Source organism: Passer montanus, unplaced genomic scaffold (assembly GCF_014805655.1).
Source record: "Passer montanus isolate IOZ18808 unplaced genomic scaffold, ASM1480565v1 scaffold676, whole genome shotgun sequence".
In the NCBI taxonomy this organism is placed as follows: domain Eukaryota; kingdom Metazoa; phylum Chordata; class Aves; order Passeriformes; family Passeridae; genus Passer; species Passer montanus.
Genome location: NW_024371882.1, coordinates 551 through 13,370, shown reverse-complemented (window position 1 = coordinate 13,370; position 12,820 = coordinate 551). Strand labels below are relative to the sequence as shown.

The window sequence follows — 12,820 nt, the reverse complement described above, 5'->3', positions numbered from 1 at the left end:
TCCGTGTTTGATAACAGGATCTGTGTTTGGGAAGAGGATCCATGCTTGGGAAGAGGATCCATGTTTGGGAAGAGGATCCGTGTTTGATAACAGGGTCCGTGTTTGATAGGAGGATCCATGTTTGATTAGAGGATCCGTGTTTGGGAGGAGGATCCATGTTTGGGAAGAGGATCCATGTTTGATAGGAGGATCCATGCTTGATTCGAGGATCCATGTTTGATAGGAGGATCCGTGTTTGATAAGGGGATCCATGTTTGATAAAAGGATCCATGTTTGATAAGGGGATCCATGTTTGATAAAAGGATCCATGTTTGAGAAGAGGATCCGTGTTTGAGAAGAGGATCCATGTTTACCCCTGAAAGAATTTCCTGCCAGGTCACGGGCACAGAAACCAAGACAGAAAGAAGGATAAATCAGAGGAGCTGCAGCTGCCTGTTCCAATGAGCACCTTGTTTGTCTCTCGTGACCAAATGTAAACTTCTGAGTTTGGTAAGAACGCACAAAAACCACCCAGGATAAAATAAAAACTGTTTGGAGCCTTCTAAAATGCAGCTGTTTGTATTGGCCCTGTCTCGTACACAACAGCTTTGGTTGGCTAATTTGAGATTTCCCCGTTAATTAGCGCTAATTAGTGTGGTGGGCTCAGTGCTGGCTAATCCAGTGCACTCGCCCGTTCCCTGCTGGGAAAGCTGAAAAGTTCCAAAGGGTAAAAAAAGAAATTTATTTGCAGTGACTAAAAGGAAAAAAATTAATAATAATAATAATAATAATAATAATAATAATAATAATAATAATAATATTAAGAATAATAATAACCAAAACTTTTAGGAAGCTTTTCCTCCCCCTACAACCTTTTCCTTCTTAATCACAGTGTAAAGAAACAAAACTTAAAATTTCAGTTGACTGGTTTTGATTTTTTTTCATCTTTAACATGTTTTTTCACAGAAGTGTACACAGCTTTTCAGTGATTGGAAGCTTTATATCACTTCTGTAAATACCTCCCATTAAAAAAATAAAATTAATTTATTTAATATTCACAGGTCTGGAGAAACCTGTGGATATTAAATAAATATTTTTATTCGTGGAAGGGGTCCCTGCCCATGGCACTGCCTGGGCTTTAAGGTCCCTCCACACAACCCAGTTTTTAAAACCAAAATGATTTTGAATAATTCAAATTATTTTAAAAAAAAAAACCTTTAAATTCCCTCCCTACCCAAACCATTCCAGGATTTTAAGTTTCCAGTCTCTGCATCCCACAGATAAAAGCTGCCAATGGAAGCACAAAACATTATCAGCTCCAAAAATTCTTCTGTTATTAAATTTTTTTTTAAAAGAACTGATCTATTTTCTCCCTGGAATTTTTTTTTCTCTGTACACCAGCAAAAGATCTTGCCCAGCAGTTCATTAAAAAAAAAAAATAAATTATAAACCTCTCATAATGTCCCACAAGCAATCTTCCTCCTGCTCCCTAAAAATCTCCCTTTTAAAGACAACCCTGGGAAGGTTATCTTTAAATTATTAATAAAATGATTTATAAATTAAATTATTTCCTGCAGTCCACGAGAAGATCTCCAGAAACAGAGGAATTAAACTTATTTAACCACCCATAAACGGGCTCTGAGTGAATTTAATGGCGCGGAGTAAATTTAAAAGTTGCTTCACGAGCAGCAGAATTGCCAAAATTCTTTTTGTGTTAATTTCGGAATTTACATGATTTAATAAATTCAGGAATTTGGTTTTGGTTTGTTTTTACTGTGTTAATTTAGGAATTTACATTATTTAATTTATTTAATCAATTTACGAATTGGTTTTTGGTTTGTTTTGGCTGTGTTAATTTCAGAATTTCCATTATTTAATAAGTTTAATAAATTTAGGAATTTGATTTTGGTTTGTTTTTGCTGTGTTAATTTCGGAATTTACATGATTTAATTTATTTAGTACATTTAGGTATTTGTTTTTGCTGTGTTAATTTAGGAATTTACATGATTTAATACATTCAGGAATTTGTTTTTGGTTTGGTTTTGCTGTGTTAATTTAGGAATTTACATGATTTAATACATTCAGGAATTTGTTTTTGGTTTGGTTTTGCTGTGTTAATTTAGGAATTTACATGATTTAATAAATTTAGGACTTTGTTTTTGCTGTGTTAATTTCGGAATTGCCATAATAATAATAATAATAATAATAATAATAATAATAATAATAATAATAATAATAATAATAATAATAATAATAATAATAATAATAATAATAATAATAATAATAATAATAATAATAATAATAATAATAATAATAATAATAATAATAATAATAATAATATTAAGAATAATAATAACCAAAACTTTTAGGAAGCTTTTCCTCCCCCTACAACCTTTTCCTTCTTAATCACAGTGTAAAGAAACAAAACTTAAAATTTCAGTTGACTGGTTTTGATTTTTTTTCATCTTTAACATGTTTTTTCACAGAAGTGTACACAGCTTTTCAGTGATTGGAAGCTTTATATCACTTCTGTAAATACCTCTCATTAAAAAAAAAATTAATTTATTTAATATTCACAGGTCTGGAGAAACCTGTGGGTATTAAATAAATATTTTTATTCGTGGAAGGGGTCCCTGCCCATGGCACTGCCTGGGCTTTAAGGTCCCTCCACACAACCCAGTTTTTAAAACCAAAATGATTTTGAATAATTCAAATTATTTTAAAAAAAAAAACCTTTAAATTCCCTCCCTACCCAAACCATTCCAGGATTTTAAGTTTCCAGTCTCTGCATCCCACAGATAAAAGCTGCCAATGGAAGCACAAAACATTATCAGCTCCAAAAATTCTTCTGTTATTAAATTTTTTTTAAAAGAACTGATCTATTTTCTCCCTGGAATTTTTTTTTCTCTGTACACCAGCAAAAGATCTTGCCCAGCAGTTCATTAAAAAAAAATAAATTGTAAACATCTCATAATGTCCCACAAGCAATCTTCCTCCTGCTCCCTAAAAATCTCCCTTTTAGAGACAACCCTGGGAAGGTTATCTTTAAATTATTAATAAAATGATTTATAAATTAAATTATTTCCTGCAGTCCACGAGAAGATCTCCAGAAACAGAGGAATTAAACTTATTTAACCACCCATAAACGGGCTCTGAGTGAATTTAATGGCGCGGAGTAAATTTAAAAGTTGCTTCACGAGCAGCAGAATTGCCAAAATTCTTTTTGTGTTAATTTCGGAATTTACATGATTTAATAAATTCAGGAATTTGGTTTTGGTTTGTTTTTACTGTGTTAATTTAGGAATTTACATTATTTAATTTATTTAATCAATTTACGAATTGGTTTTTGGTTTGTTTTGGCTGTGTTAATTTCAGAATTTCCATTATTTAATAAGTTTAATAAATTTAGGAATTTGATTTTGGTTTGTTTTTGCTGTGTTAATTTCGGAATTTACATGATTTAATTTATTTAGTACATATCCTCAGAGGAGTCAGGAAACTCCAGAGCCCCCAAAGAGTCAGGAAACTCCATCTAGAACCCAAAACCATCAGAGGACAGTCAGGAAACTCCGTCCAGAGCCCCAAAAAAGGGTCAGGAGACCATCCCAAAAAAGGGTCAGGAGACCATCAGACTCAGACCATCCTGACTCAGAGGAGTCAGGAAACTCCAGAGCCCCCAGAGAGTCAGGAAACTCCATCTAGAATCCAAAACCACCAGAGGAGAGTCAGGAAACTCCGTCCAGAGCCCCAAAAGAGTCAGGAGACCATCCAGATCCCAAAATCATCCTCAGAGGAGTCAGGAAACTCCATCTGGACCCAAAAAAGGGTCAGGAGACCACCCAGAGCCCAAAACCATCCTCAGAGGAGTCAGGAAACTCCATCTGGACCCAAAAAAGGGTCAGGAGAACATCCAGAGCCCAACCCCATCCTCCTGGAGGAAGCAGCCCGGGGGAGCCATTGCAGAGCAGCTCGTGGAGGTTCCAGCTCTCGCAGATCCCAATAAATCAATTACCAATAAACGGGAATATTCTGCTGATAACACCACGGAGGAAGCAGCCCGGGGGAGCCATTGCAGAGCAGCTCGTGGAGGTTCCAGCTCTGGCAGATCCCAATAAATCGATTACCAATAAACTGGAATTTTACCTGCCCAGCTCCAGGAGCCCTGAATGTTGTCCCGGACGTCCGGTGGCTCCATGCCCAGGTAGACCCTGACGAGGCGAGTCAGCTCCGTGAATGCCTCCTCCAGCTCGTCTGCACAGGGCGAAACGCATTTCATGGCAGAGAGAAAATAAACTGAATAAAACCCAGCTTTTCATCAGTGCAAGGACACAAATCACACGAATTTGACACAGAAATACATTTTAAACTTAGCCAGAAAATACATTCTTTGTCACAGAAATACATTTTTAATGTCTCTTGGGGAGAAAAATCTTCATGAGCAGCACATTGAAAAAAAAAAAGCTGAAATTCTCTGCACTCACCTAAATATTTTCCCATTGGTTTATTTCTTTAGGGCCGTATTTAAATTGCGTGCCACATTTACAAATTCACAATATTTTACACCATGGTGCTGTAATTTAATGTGGTGTAATTAATGTAATTTAATGTGGTGAGCACCAAAAACCACCTCGACAAAAGGAATGAATTACAGAAAGGATTCTTTTCAGACAGGATTTTCCCACCTGCTGTTGGAACCCTGGATTCTGAGAATTCCAGAATTTCTCTGAGCCCCAGCAGAACTCTGCACTGAGCTGAGGCCCTGGAGAAGCTTCCAGAATGGAATGGCAGAGCTGGGATTGTGGCTGTGCAGTTTGGGGGGCAGTGGCTGCTCCTTCTCCTCCACCTTCTCCTCCACGGGTTTGGTGCTTTTGTGTCATTGGATAAAGAATTCCCACATTTCAGGGCATGGGTGGTTGGTTGTTGGGTTAAAAGTGAAAATAATTTAGGTGTCATTTCTCAATTGGACAGTTGATCCTTACAAAGTCTTGTAGAGAGAGCTGGGGCTCCGTTTTTAGTTTGTCAAAGTTCTGTAGAACTCAGGGTTTGTGAGACTGTGACATGGATAAGAACCCATAAACACCTGAGTCCAACAAGAAATTCCATCTCACACATTTAATCCCGACCCTGGCAAGAAGATTCCTAATTCTAAAAATTTATATTTTGATTTGATTTTCCAGGAGGGAATTTATATTTTGATTTTCCAGAAGGGAATTCATATTTGGATTTTCCAGAAGGGAATTCATATTTGGATTTTCCAGGAGGCAATTTACATTTTGATTTTCCAGGAGGGAATTTATATTTCAATTTTCCAGGAGGCAATTTATATTTTGATTTGATTTTCCAGGAGAGAATTTATATTTTAATTTCCCAGAAGGGAATTCATATTTGGATTTCCCAGGAGGGAATTCATATTTCGATTTCCCAGGAGCCCCTCACCTCCATCTCCAGGTGCACGCAGGTGCCCAGCCCGGCGCGGGCGATGGACTCCACCGTGGCTCGTGCCAGCCCGTAGCAGTGCCCGCTGTATCTGTAGGTGGCCAGAAATTCCCCCTGAAATTCAGAAATTCCCCCTGATTCATATTTGGATTTTCCAGAAGGGAATTCATATTTCGATTTCCCAGGAGGGAATTCATATTTGGATTTCCCAGGAGGGAATTCATATTTCGATTTCCCAGGAGGGAATTCATATTTGGATTTCCCAGGAGGGAATTCATATTTCGATTTCCCAGGAGCCCCTCACCTCCATCTCCAGGTGCACGCAGGTGCCCAGCCCGGCGCGGGCGATGGACTCCACCGTGGCTCGTGCCAGCCCGTAGCAGTGCCAGAAATTCCCCCTGAAATTCAGAAATTCCCCCTGAAATTCAGAAATTCCCCCTGAAATTCAGAATGAGGAAAACGCCAAGGGGAAAATTCCAAGGGGAGAAATTTCCTCGAATGAGGGAAATGCTGGAGTTCACTGACTGCTCCCCCTGCGGAGTTCGTTCGTTTAAATCGGTGTTAATGAGGGCACTGAGGGATCAAAACCAGGATTAATGAGAGAGCCCAAAATCAGTGTTAATGAGAGCCCAAAATCAGCGCTAATGAGGGCAATGAGAGCCCAAAAATCAGCATTAATGAGGGCACGGAGAGGTTAATGAGAGAGCCCAAAATCAGCATTAATGAGAGCCCAATATCAGCATTAATGAAAGCACTGAGGGCCCGAAATCAGCGTTAATGAGGGCACTGAGGGCCCAATATCAGCTTAATGAGAGCCCAAAATCAGCAGCAATGAGAGCCCAATATCAGCATTAATGAGGGCACTGAAAGCCCAAAAATCAGCATTAATGAAGGCACTGAAAACCCAAAATCAGCATTAATGAGAACCCAAAATCTGCATTAATGAGAGCACAGAGGGCCCAAAATGAGGATTAATGAGAGAGCCCAAAACAGCATTAATGAAAGAGCCCAAAATCAGCGTTAATGAGGGCACTGAGAGGTTAAGGAGAGAGCCCAAAATCAGCATTAATGAAGACACTGAGAGCCCAAAATCAGCCTTAATGAGGGCACTGAGAGGTTAATGAGAGAGCCCAAAATCAGCATTAATGAGAGAGCCCAAAATCAGTGTTAATGAGGGCAATGAGAGCCCAGAATCATCATTAATGAGTGAGCCCAAAATCAGCATTAATGAAGACACTGAGAGCCCAAAATCAGCATTAATGAGGGCACTGGGAGCCAAAAAACCAGCATTAATGAGGGCACTGAGAGGTTAATGAGAGAGCCCAAAATCAGCATTAACGAGGGCACTAAAATCCCAAAATCAGCGTTAATGAGAGCTCCCATATCTGGCCGTGTGCCCTGTCCATGGATAATCAAATTCCAAAATCCTGACATTTGGAATTTTGGGAACAAAGTGCAGACAGCATTCCTGGCCTTCTGGTGGAAGCAGATTATTTTATGTTTTTGTTTTGGGTTTTTTTTGGGTTTTTTTGTTTGTTTTTTGGGGTTTTTTGTGTTTTTTTTTTTTTAATTAAATTTCTTGATTATTGTTTTCATGAAGGGCCAGCTCAGCTCTTCCAGGCTCTGCTGGCTTCACCCTTTGGGATAAATACAAATAATGGCTTTTCAAGGCAAAGTTTTGTTGCAAAAGGCATCAAAAAAGAGCAGCTGGAGGCAGGAATCCTTCAGAGAAACCTCACTCCTTTAAGGGGGATTTGCTCAACCTCCAAGGAATTCCCTGCAGGGCTGCTGGAAAACGTTGAAAAATAAAATAAAATAAAAAATAAAATAAAATAAATAAATAAAATAAACCCAATAAACCTCATGCTGTGTTTGCGCCTGAAAATAAATTTATTTCTATGTTATATTATTATTTAAATTATTTAAATATTATTATTTATTATTTAATAAAATCCCCCATTTTGCCCATCTAGTGGTTTCTATAATTTAATTCATGGGAGAAAAGCACAAATCTACAAGAAATTTGTGGTTTCTGTCTGTGAGCTTCAAAACAGAACTGAGAGTGAATAAACATCCACACCCAGGCATGAAATGAATATAAAAAAATAAAATAAATCAGGTTTGGACAGAGCAGGAAGAAGCCACAAGGACGGGAGTCGGGTACTTACCGCTTTCACCATTTTGTCAAATTCTTCTTGAGAAATGAAATAATAATCGAATCCGTTTTCTTCCCCAAAATAAGCTTCCCTGGTGGTGTGGCAGGGCCTGGGAGAGCGGTGGGAAAATAAAAAATAAAAAAGAAATAACCTGGATTCAATAGCAGGGGGTGCAAAGCAGGGATAAACAGAAATAATTTTATTTTTAAGCAGCAAAAGAAATAGGAGGAATAGAAAGAGGTGCAAATCACAGCCCTAAACGCTGCATTTTTGAAAGATGAACCCATAAATACAGCAAAAAAAGTGAAATATAAGGTGGTGTTTTGGCTGTAAATCCCAGGACGGCCGGAGCTGAAGCTGTCACAGAACCCATTTTTATTTTTTTTCCCCCAATTCTGTCAGCTTGGGGATGATATAAAGTCCTAAATGTGGGAATTCTAAAATGCTAAATGTGGGAAAAGGAGCTGGGCTGAACTGGGAGGTGAAGAAAGAGCTCAAAAAATTCCGATTTTTAAACAGATGCCTAATGGGGAGGGGAGAGACAACCCTGAAAATTGGGATAAAAGGGAGGGAAAGTAAAAACTCAGCTACCTCAGAATCACACCGGGATAAAAAACTAAAATCCCCCCAAAATCCCGCCCAAAAACCCCAAACCCAGCTAATGAATGCAGGCAGCAACTTAATACTGAAGTGTTCTGTTCGGCTGGGTCTGCTTAAAAATCAGATTTTTTGTCTTTTTTCTGTTTAAAAATCAGATTTTTTGTCTTTTTTCTGTTTAAAAATCAGATTTTTTTCTTTTTTCTGTTTAGAAATCAGATTTTTTGTCTTTTTTCTGCTTTGTCTTTAAAGTGGGAATAAAAGGGATGGAAGGGAATTCCTTTCGCTGCCATCCTGTGAGGATAAACTCAGCTAGCTGAGCTTCCCACCAGGAGAAAATAAAAATCAGATTTTTTTCTTTTTTCTGTTTAGAAATCAGATTTTTTGTCTTTTTTCTGCTTTGTCTTTAAAGTGGGAATAAAAGGGATGGAAGGGAATTCCTTTCGCTGCCATCCTGTGAGGATAAACTCAGCTAGCTGAGCTTCCCACCAGGATAAAACACCAAAAAGCCACCAAAAAAACAAAAAACCCAACAAAAAAAACCCCCAAAAAACCCAGATAATTAATCTTTAAAGTGGGAATAAAAGGGATGGAAGGGAATTCATTTCGCTGCCATCCTGTGAGGATAAACTCAGCTAGCTGAGCTTCCCACCAGGAGAAAACACCAAAAAGCCACCAAAAAAAAAAAAAACCAAACCCCAAAAAACCCCAGATAATTTATGCAGGTAACAATTAGAGCCTGAAGTATTCATGGGCTCTTGTTGTGTTTGAAAATCGGATTTTTCTCCTCATTGCCATTAAAGTGGGAAAAATGGCAGGGAAAGGAATTCCCTGTCATCCCATAAGGATAAACATCAACCACCAGGATGGAACACTAAAAACCCACTAAAAAAACCCCAAAAATCCCTAAAAAACACCACAAAAAATCCACCAAAAAACCCCAGATAATTTATGCAGGTAACAATTAGAGCCTGAAGTATTCATGGGCTCTTGTTCTGTTTGAAAATCAGATTTTTCTCCTCATTGCCATTAAAGTGGGAAAAATGGCAGGGAAAGGAGTTCCCTGTCATCCCATGAGGATAAACCTCAGATACCAGGATGGAACACTCAAAACCCACTAAAAAAACGCCCAAAAATCCCTAAAAAACACCAAAAAAAATCCCACCAAAAAACCCAGATAATTAATGCGGGTAACAATTAAAACCTGAAGTTTTGTGTGGGTCTGGTTCTGTTTGAAAATCAGATTTTTCTCCTAATTTCTGCTTTGTCATTAAAGTGGGAAAAAAGGCTGGGAAAGGAATTCCCTTCCATCCTGTAAGGACAAACCTCAGCTGCCAGAGTGAAACACTAAAAAACACTAAAAAACCCCCCAAAATCCCTAAAAAAAACCCCAAAAAATACCCCCCAAAAAACCCAGTTAATTAACACAGGTAACAATTAGAGTCTGAAGTATTCATGGGCTCTTGTTCTTAGTGAAAATCAGATTTTCCTCCTCATTTCTGCTTTGCCATTCAAGTGGGAAAAGAGGCTGGGAAGGGAATTCCCTGCCATTCCATAACACTAAAAACCCACTAAAAAAAACCCCAAAAATCCCTAAAAAACCCCAAAAAATACCCCCCAAAAACCCCAGTTAATTAACGCAGGTAACAATTAGAGCCTGAAATATTCACAGGCTCTTCTTGTGTTTGAAAATCAGATTTTTCTCCTCATTTCTGCTTTGTCATTAAAGTGGGAAAAAAATTCTGGGAAAGGAATTCCCTGCCATTCCATAACACTAAAAACCCACTAAAAAACCCCAAAAATCCCTAAAAAACCCCCAAAAATCCCACTAAAAACCCCCAGTTAATTATTTCAGATAACAATTTCAGCCTGAAATATTCATGGACTTTTTTTCTGTTTGAAAATCAGATTTTTCTCCTCGTTTTTCCCAGCGGGCTGGGCTGGAACCCACTAAAAATTCAGTGTCACCATCACAGGGTTGAATTTTTTCCCCCAAAAAAACCCAAGAGCAGCCAATTCCACACTGGAAAATTCCCTGAATTTTTGGGGGATTTTTTTTGGGAATTTTTTTTGGGGATTAATATTATTTCAGATAACAATTTCAGCCTGAAATATTCATGGACTTTTTTTCTGTTTGAAAATCAGATTTTTCTCCTCATTTTTCCCAGCGGGCTGGGCTGGAACCCCCTAAAAATTCAATGTCATCATCACAGGGTTGAATTTTTCCTCCCAAAAACCCCAAGAGCAGCCAATTCCACACCGGAAAATTCCCTGAATTTTTGGGGATTTTTTTTGGGATTTTTTTTTTGGGATTAATTTTTTTTGGGGATTTTTTTGGGGATTTTTTTTGGGATTTTTTTGGGGGGATTCTTTTTGGGATTTTTTGGGGGATTTTTTTTGGGGATTTTTTTTGGGATTTTTTTTTTGGGATTAATTTTTTTTGGGGATTTTTTTGGGGATTTTTTTTGGGATTTTTTGGGGGATTTTTTGGGGGATTTTTGGGGATTTTTTTTAAAATTTTTTGGGGGGGATTTTTTTGGGGATTTTTTTTGGGATTTTTTTTTTGGGATTAATTTTTTTTGGGGATTTTTTTGGGGATTTTTGTTGGGATTTTTTGGGGGATTTTTTGGGGGATTTTTGGGGATTTTTTTTAAAATTTTTTGGGGGGGATTTTTTTGGGGATTTTTTTTGGGATAATAAAAACCCACCCAGCCCCAAAGGTCAGCAGCAGATGCTTGGAGGGGCCAATTTTAATTTGATTTTCTGTAATTTTTACACATTTCAGCCCTTTTTAATTGCAGGGCCATGTTTGCATTCAGGCTGTTGCATAAAATCCATTTTTAATGAGCAGAATATTGGAAATTTCCAGGCAGAAAATCGCTCAAATCCCCCCTGAACAATTAAAAATTTGTTTTCTGGTTGCAATTTTCTGCTCTGTTAAGGTTTTGTCTATTTTTTTATTTTTAATTTTTTCCCCTCATTTGTGGAGGTTGTGGGGAATAAAACACACAATGTAAAAATGCTGTTTATTTTAAAAAAACCAACCAAAAATACCCTCACAGAATGTTTGGAAAATTCCAAATGGAAATGAATTTGTAATTTCTAAAATATGGGGTTAAATAAAGGGGAAAAAATGGATTTTTCCATAACAGATTTTTCCCTTAAAATAGAAAATAAATGGATAAATTAGAGCCATAAATAAATAGGGAATATGGGATGCAGAGCGGGTTTTTTGGGTTGTAATTTCCTTTTTTTGGTTGTTTTTATGGTTTTTTTAATTATTATTTTTATTTTATTTATTTGGGATTTTTTGGAGATTTTTAGGGTTTTTTGTGGGGTTTTTTTTGGTTCTTCTTGGGTTTTTTGTTTGCTCGTTTTGGGTTTTTTTGTTTGGATTTTTTGGTGTCTTTTTTGGTTTGGTTTGTGGGGTTTTTTTTGGTTTTGTTTGTGGTTTTTTGTGGATTTTTAGTTTTTTTAGATTTTTTTCTATTTTAGCCTGTGGGGATTTTTTTCTTTCGTTTTTTTAATTATATTTTCTTCTTTGGTTGGTTTTTTTTTCCTGTTTTGGTTTCTAGTTTTTATTTATATTTTACCTTTTTATTTAGTTTGTTTTGTCATTTTAATTTCCTTTTTTATTTTATTTTATTTTATTTTATTTCCTCTCCACCTTCCAAAACAATCTGATAATTAAAAAACTTTCCTTTCATTAACACCCTCAGCCAGCCAAGCCTCGAGAAGAACCAAAACCCACCAAAATTCTTTATTTTTAACTTATTTACCAAAAAACCCCAACAAAAAACCCCACAAACCAAACCCGCAATCCCCACCTCAATCCTTTGGGGTTTTTTTTAAATCCTGGTGCAGAACTTACCCGAAGCTGAAGAAATTCTTGAATTTCCGGCAGATTTTGAGGGCGAGTTCCCTCCTCCCGCCGGCCTCGGGCCCCACCAGCGCCAGCACGGGGTAGGGCAGCGCCGGGGCGAGCGGGGTGCTGGGGGGACAAAGGGGCTAAAGCGCCTCGAAAAGCACCTCTGCATCCCATCCAGCTCCTCCGAGATTAAAATCTCAGAGATTTTAATCCCAATTTCAACTCCTCCGAGATTAAAATGTCACATATTTTAATTCCAATTTCAACTCCTCTGAGATTAAAATCCCAATTCCAGCTCCTCCGAGATTAAAATCTCAGAGATTTTAATCCCAATTTCAACTCCTCCGAGATTAAAATCTCAGATATTTTAATCCCAATTTTAATCCTCTGAGATTAAGATTTTAATCCCAGCTCCTCCGAGATTAAAATCTCAGATATTTTAATCCCAATTTTAATCCTCTGAGATTAAAATCCCAATTTCAACTCCTCTGAGATTAAAATCTCTGAGATTTTCATCATGATTTCAACTCCTCCGAGATTAAAATCTCGGAGATTAAAACACTCCTCCGAGATTAAAATCTCAGAGATTTTAATCCCAATTTCAGCTCCTCCGAGATGAAAATCCCAATTCCAACTCCTCCGAGATTAAAATCTCCGAGATTTTAATCCCAATTCAGCTCCTCCGAGATTAAAATCCCAATTCCAGCTCCTCCAAGATTAAAATCCCAATTTCAGCTCCTCCGAGATGAAAATCCCAATTCCAACTCCTCCGAGATTAAAATCT

General features: G+C 37.5%; 1 protein-coding gene across 1 annotated transcript; it reads right to left on the bottom strand.

The window, feature by feature from the left end:
* Window positions 1–5,385: 5,385 nt before the first annotated feature.
* On the bottom strand, window positions 5,386–12,159 carry LOC120511644 (leucine-rich repeat and guanylate kinase domain-containing protein-like; the record flags this gene model as incomplete). Its single annotated transcript, XM_039728972.1, has 3 exons — window positions 5,386–5,529; window positions 7,584–7,680; window positions 12,040–12,159. Coding segments are annotated over 3 exons (361 nt in total), but the record flags the coding sequence as incomplete, so codon positions are not given.
* Between the last annotated feature and the right edge of the window lie 661 nt (window positions 12,160–12,820).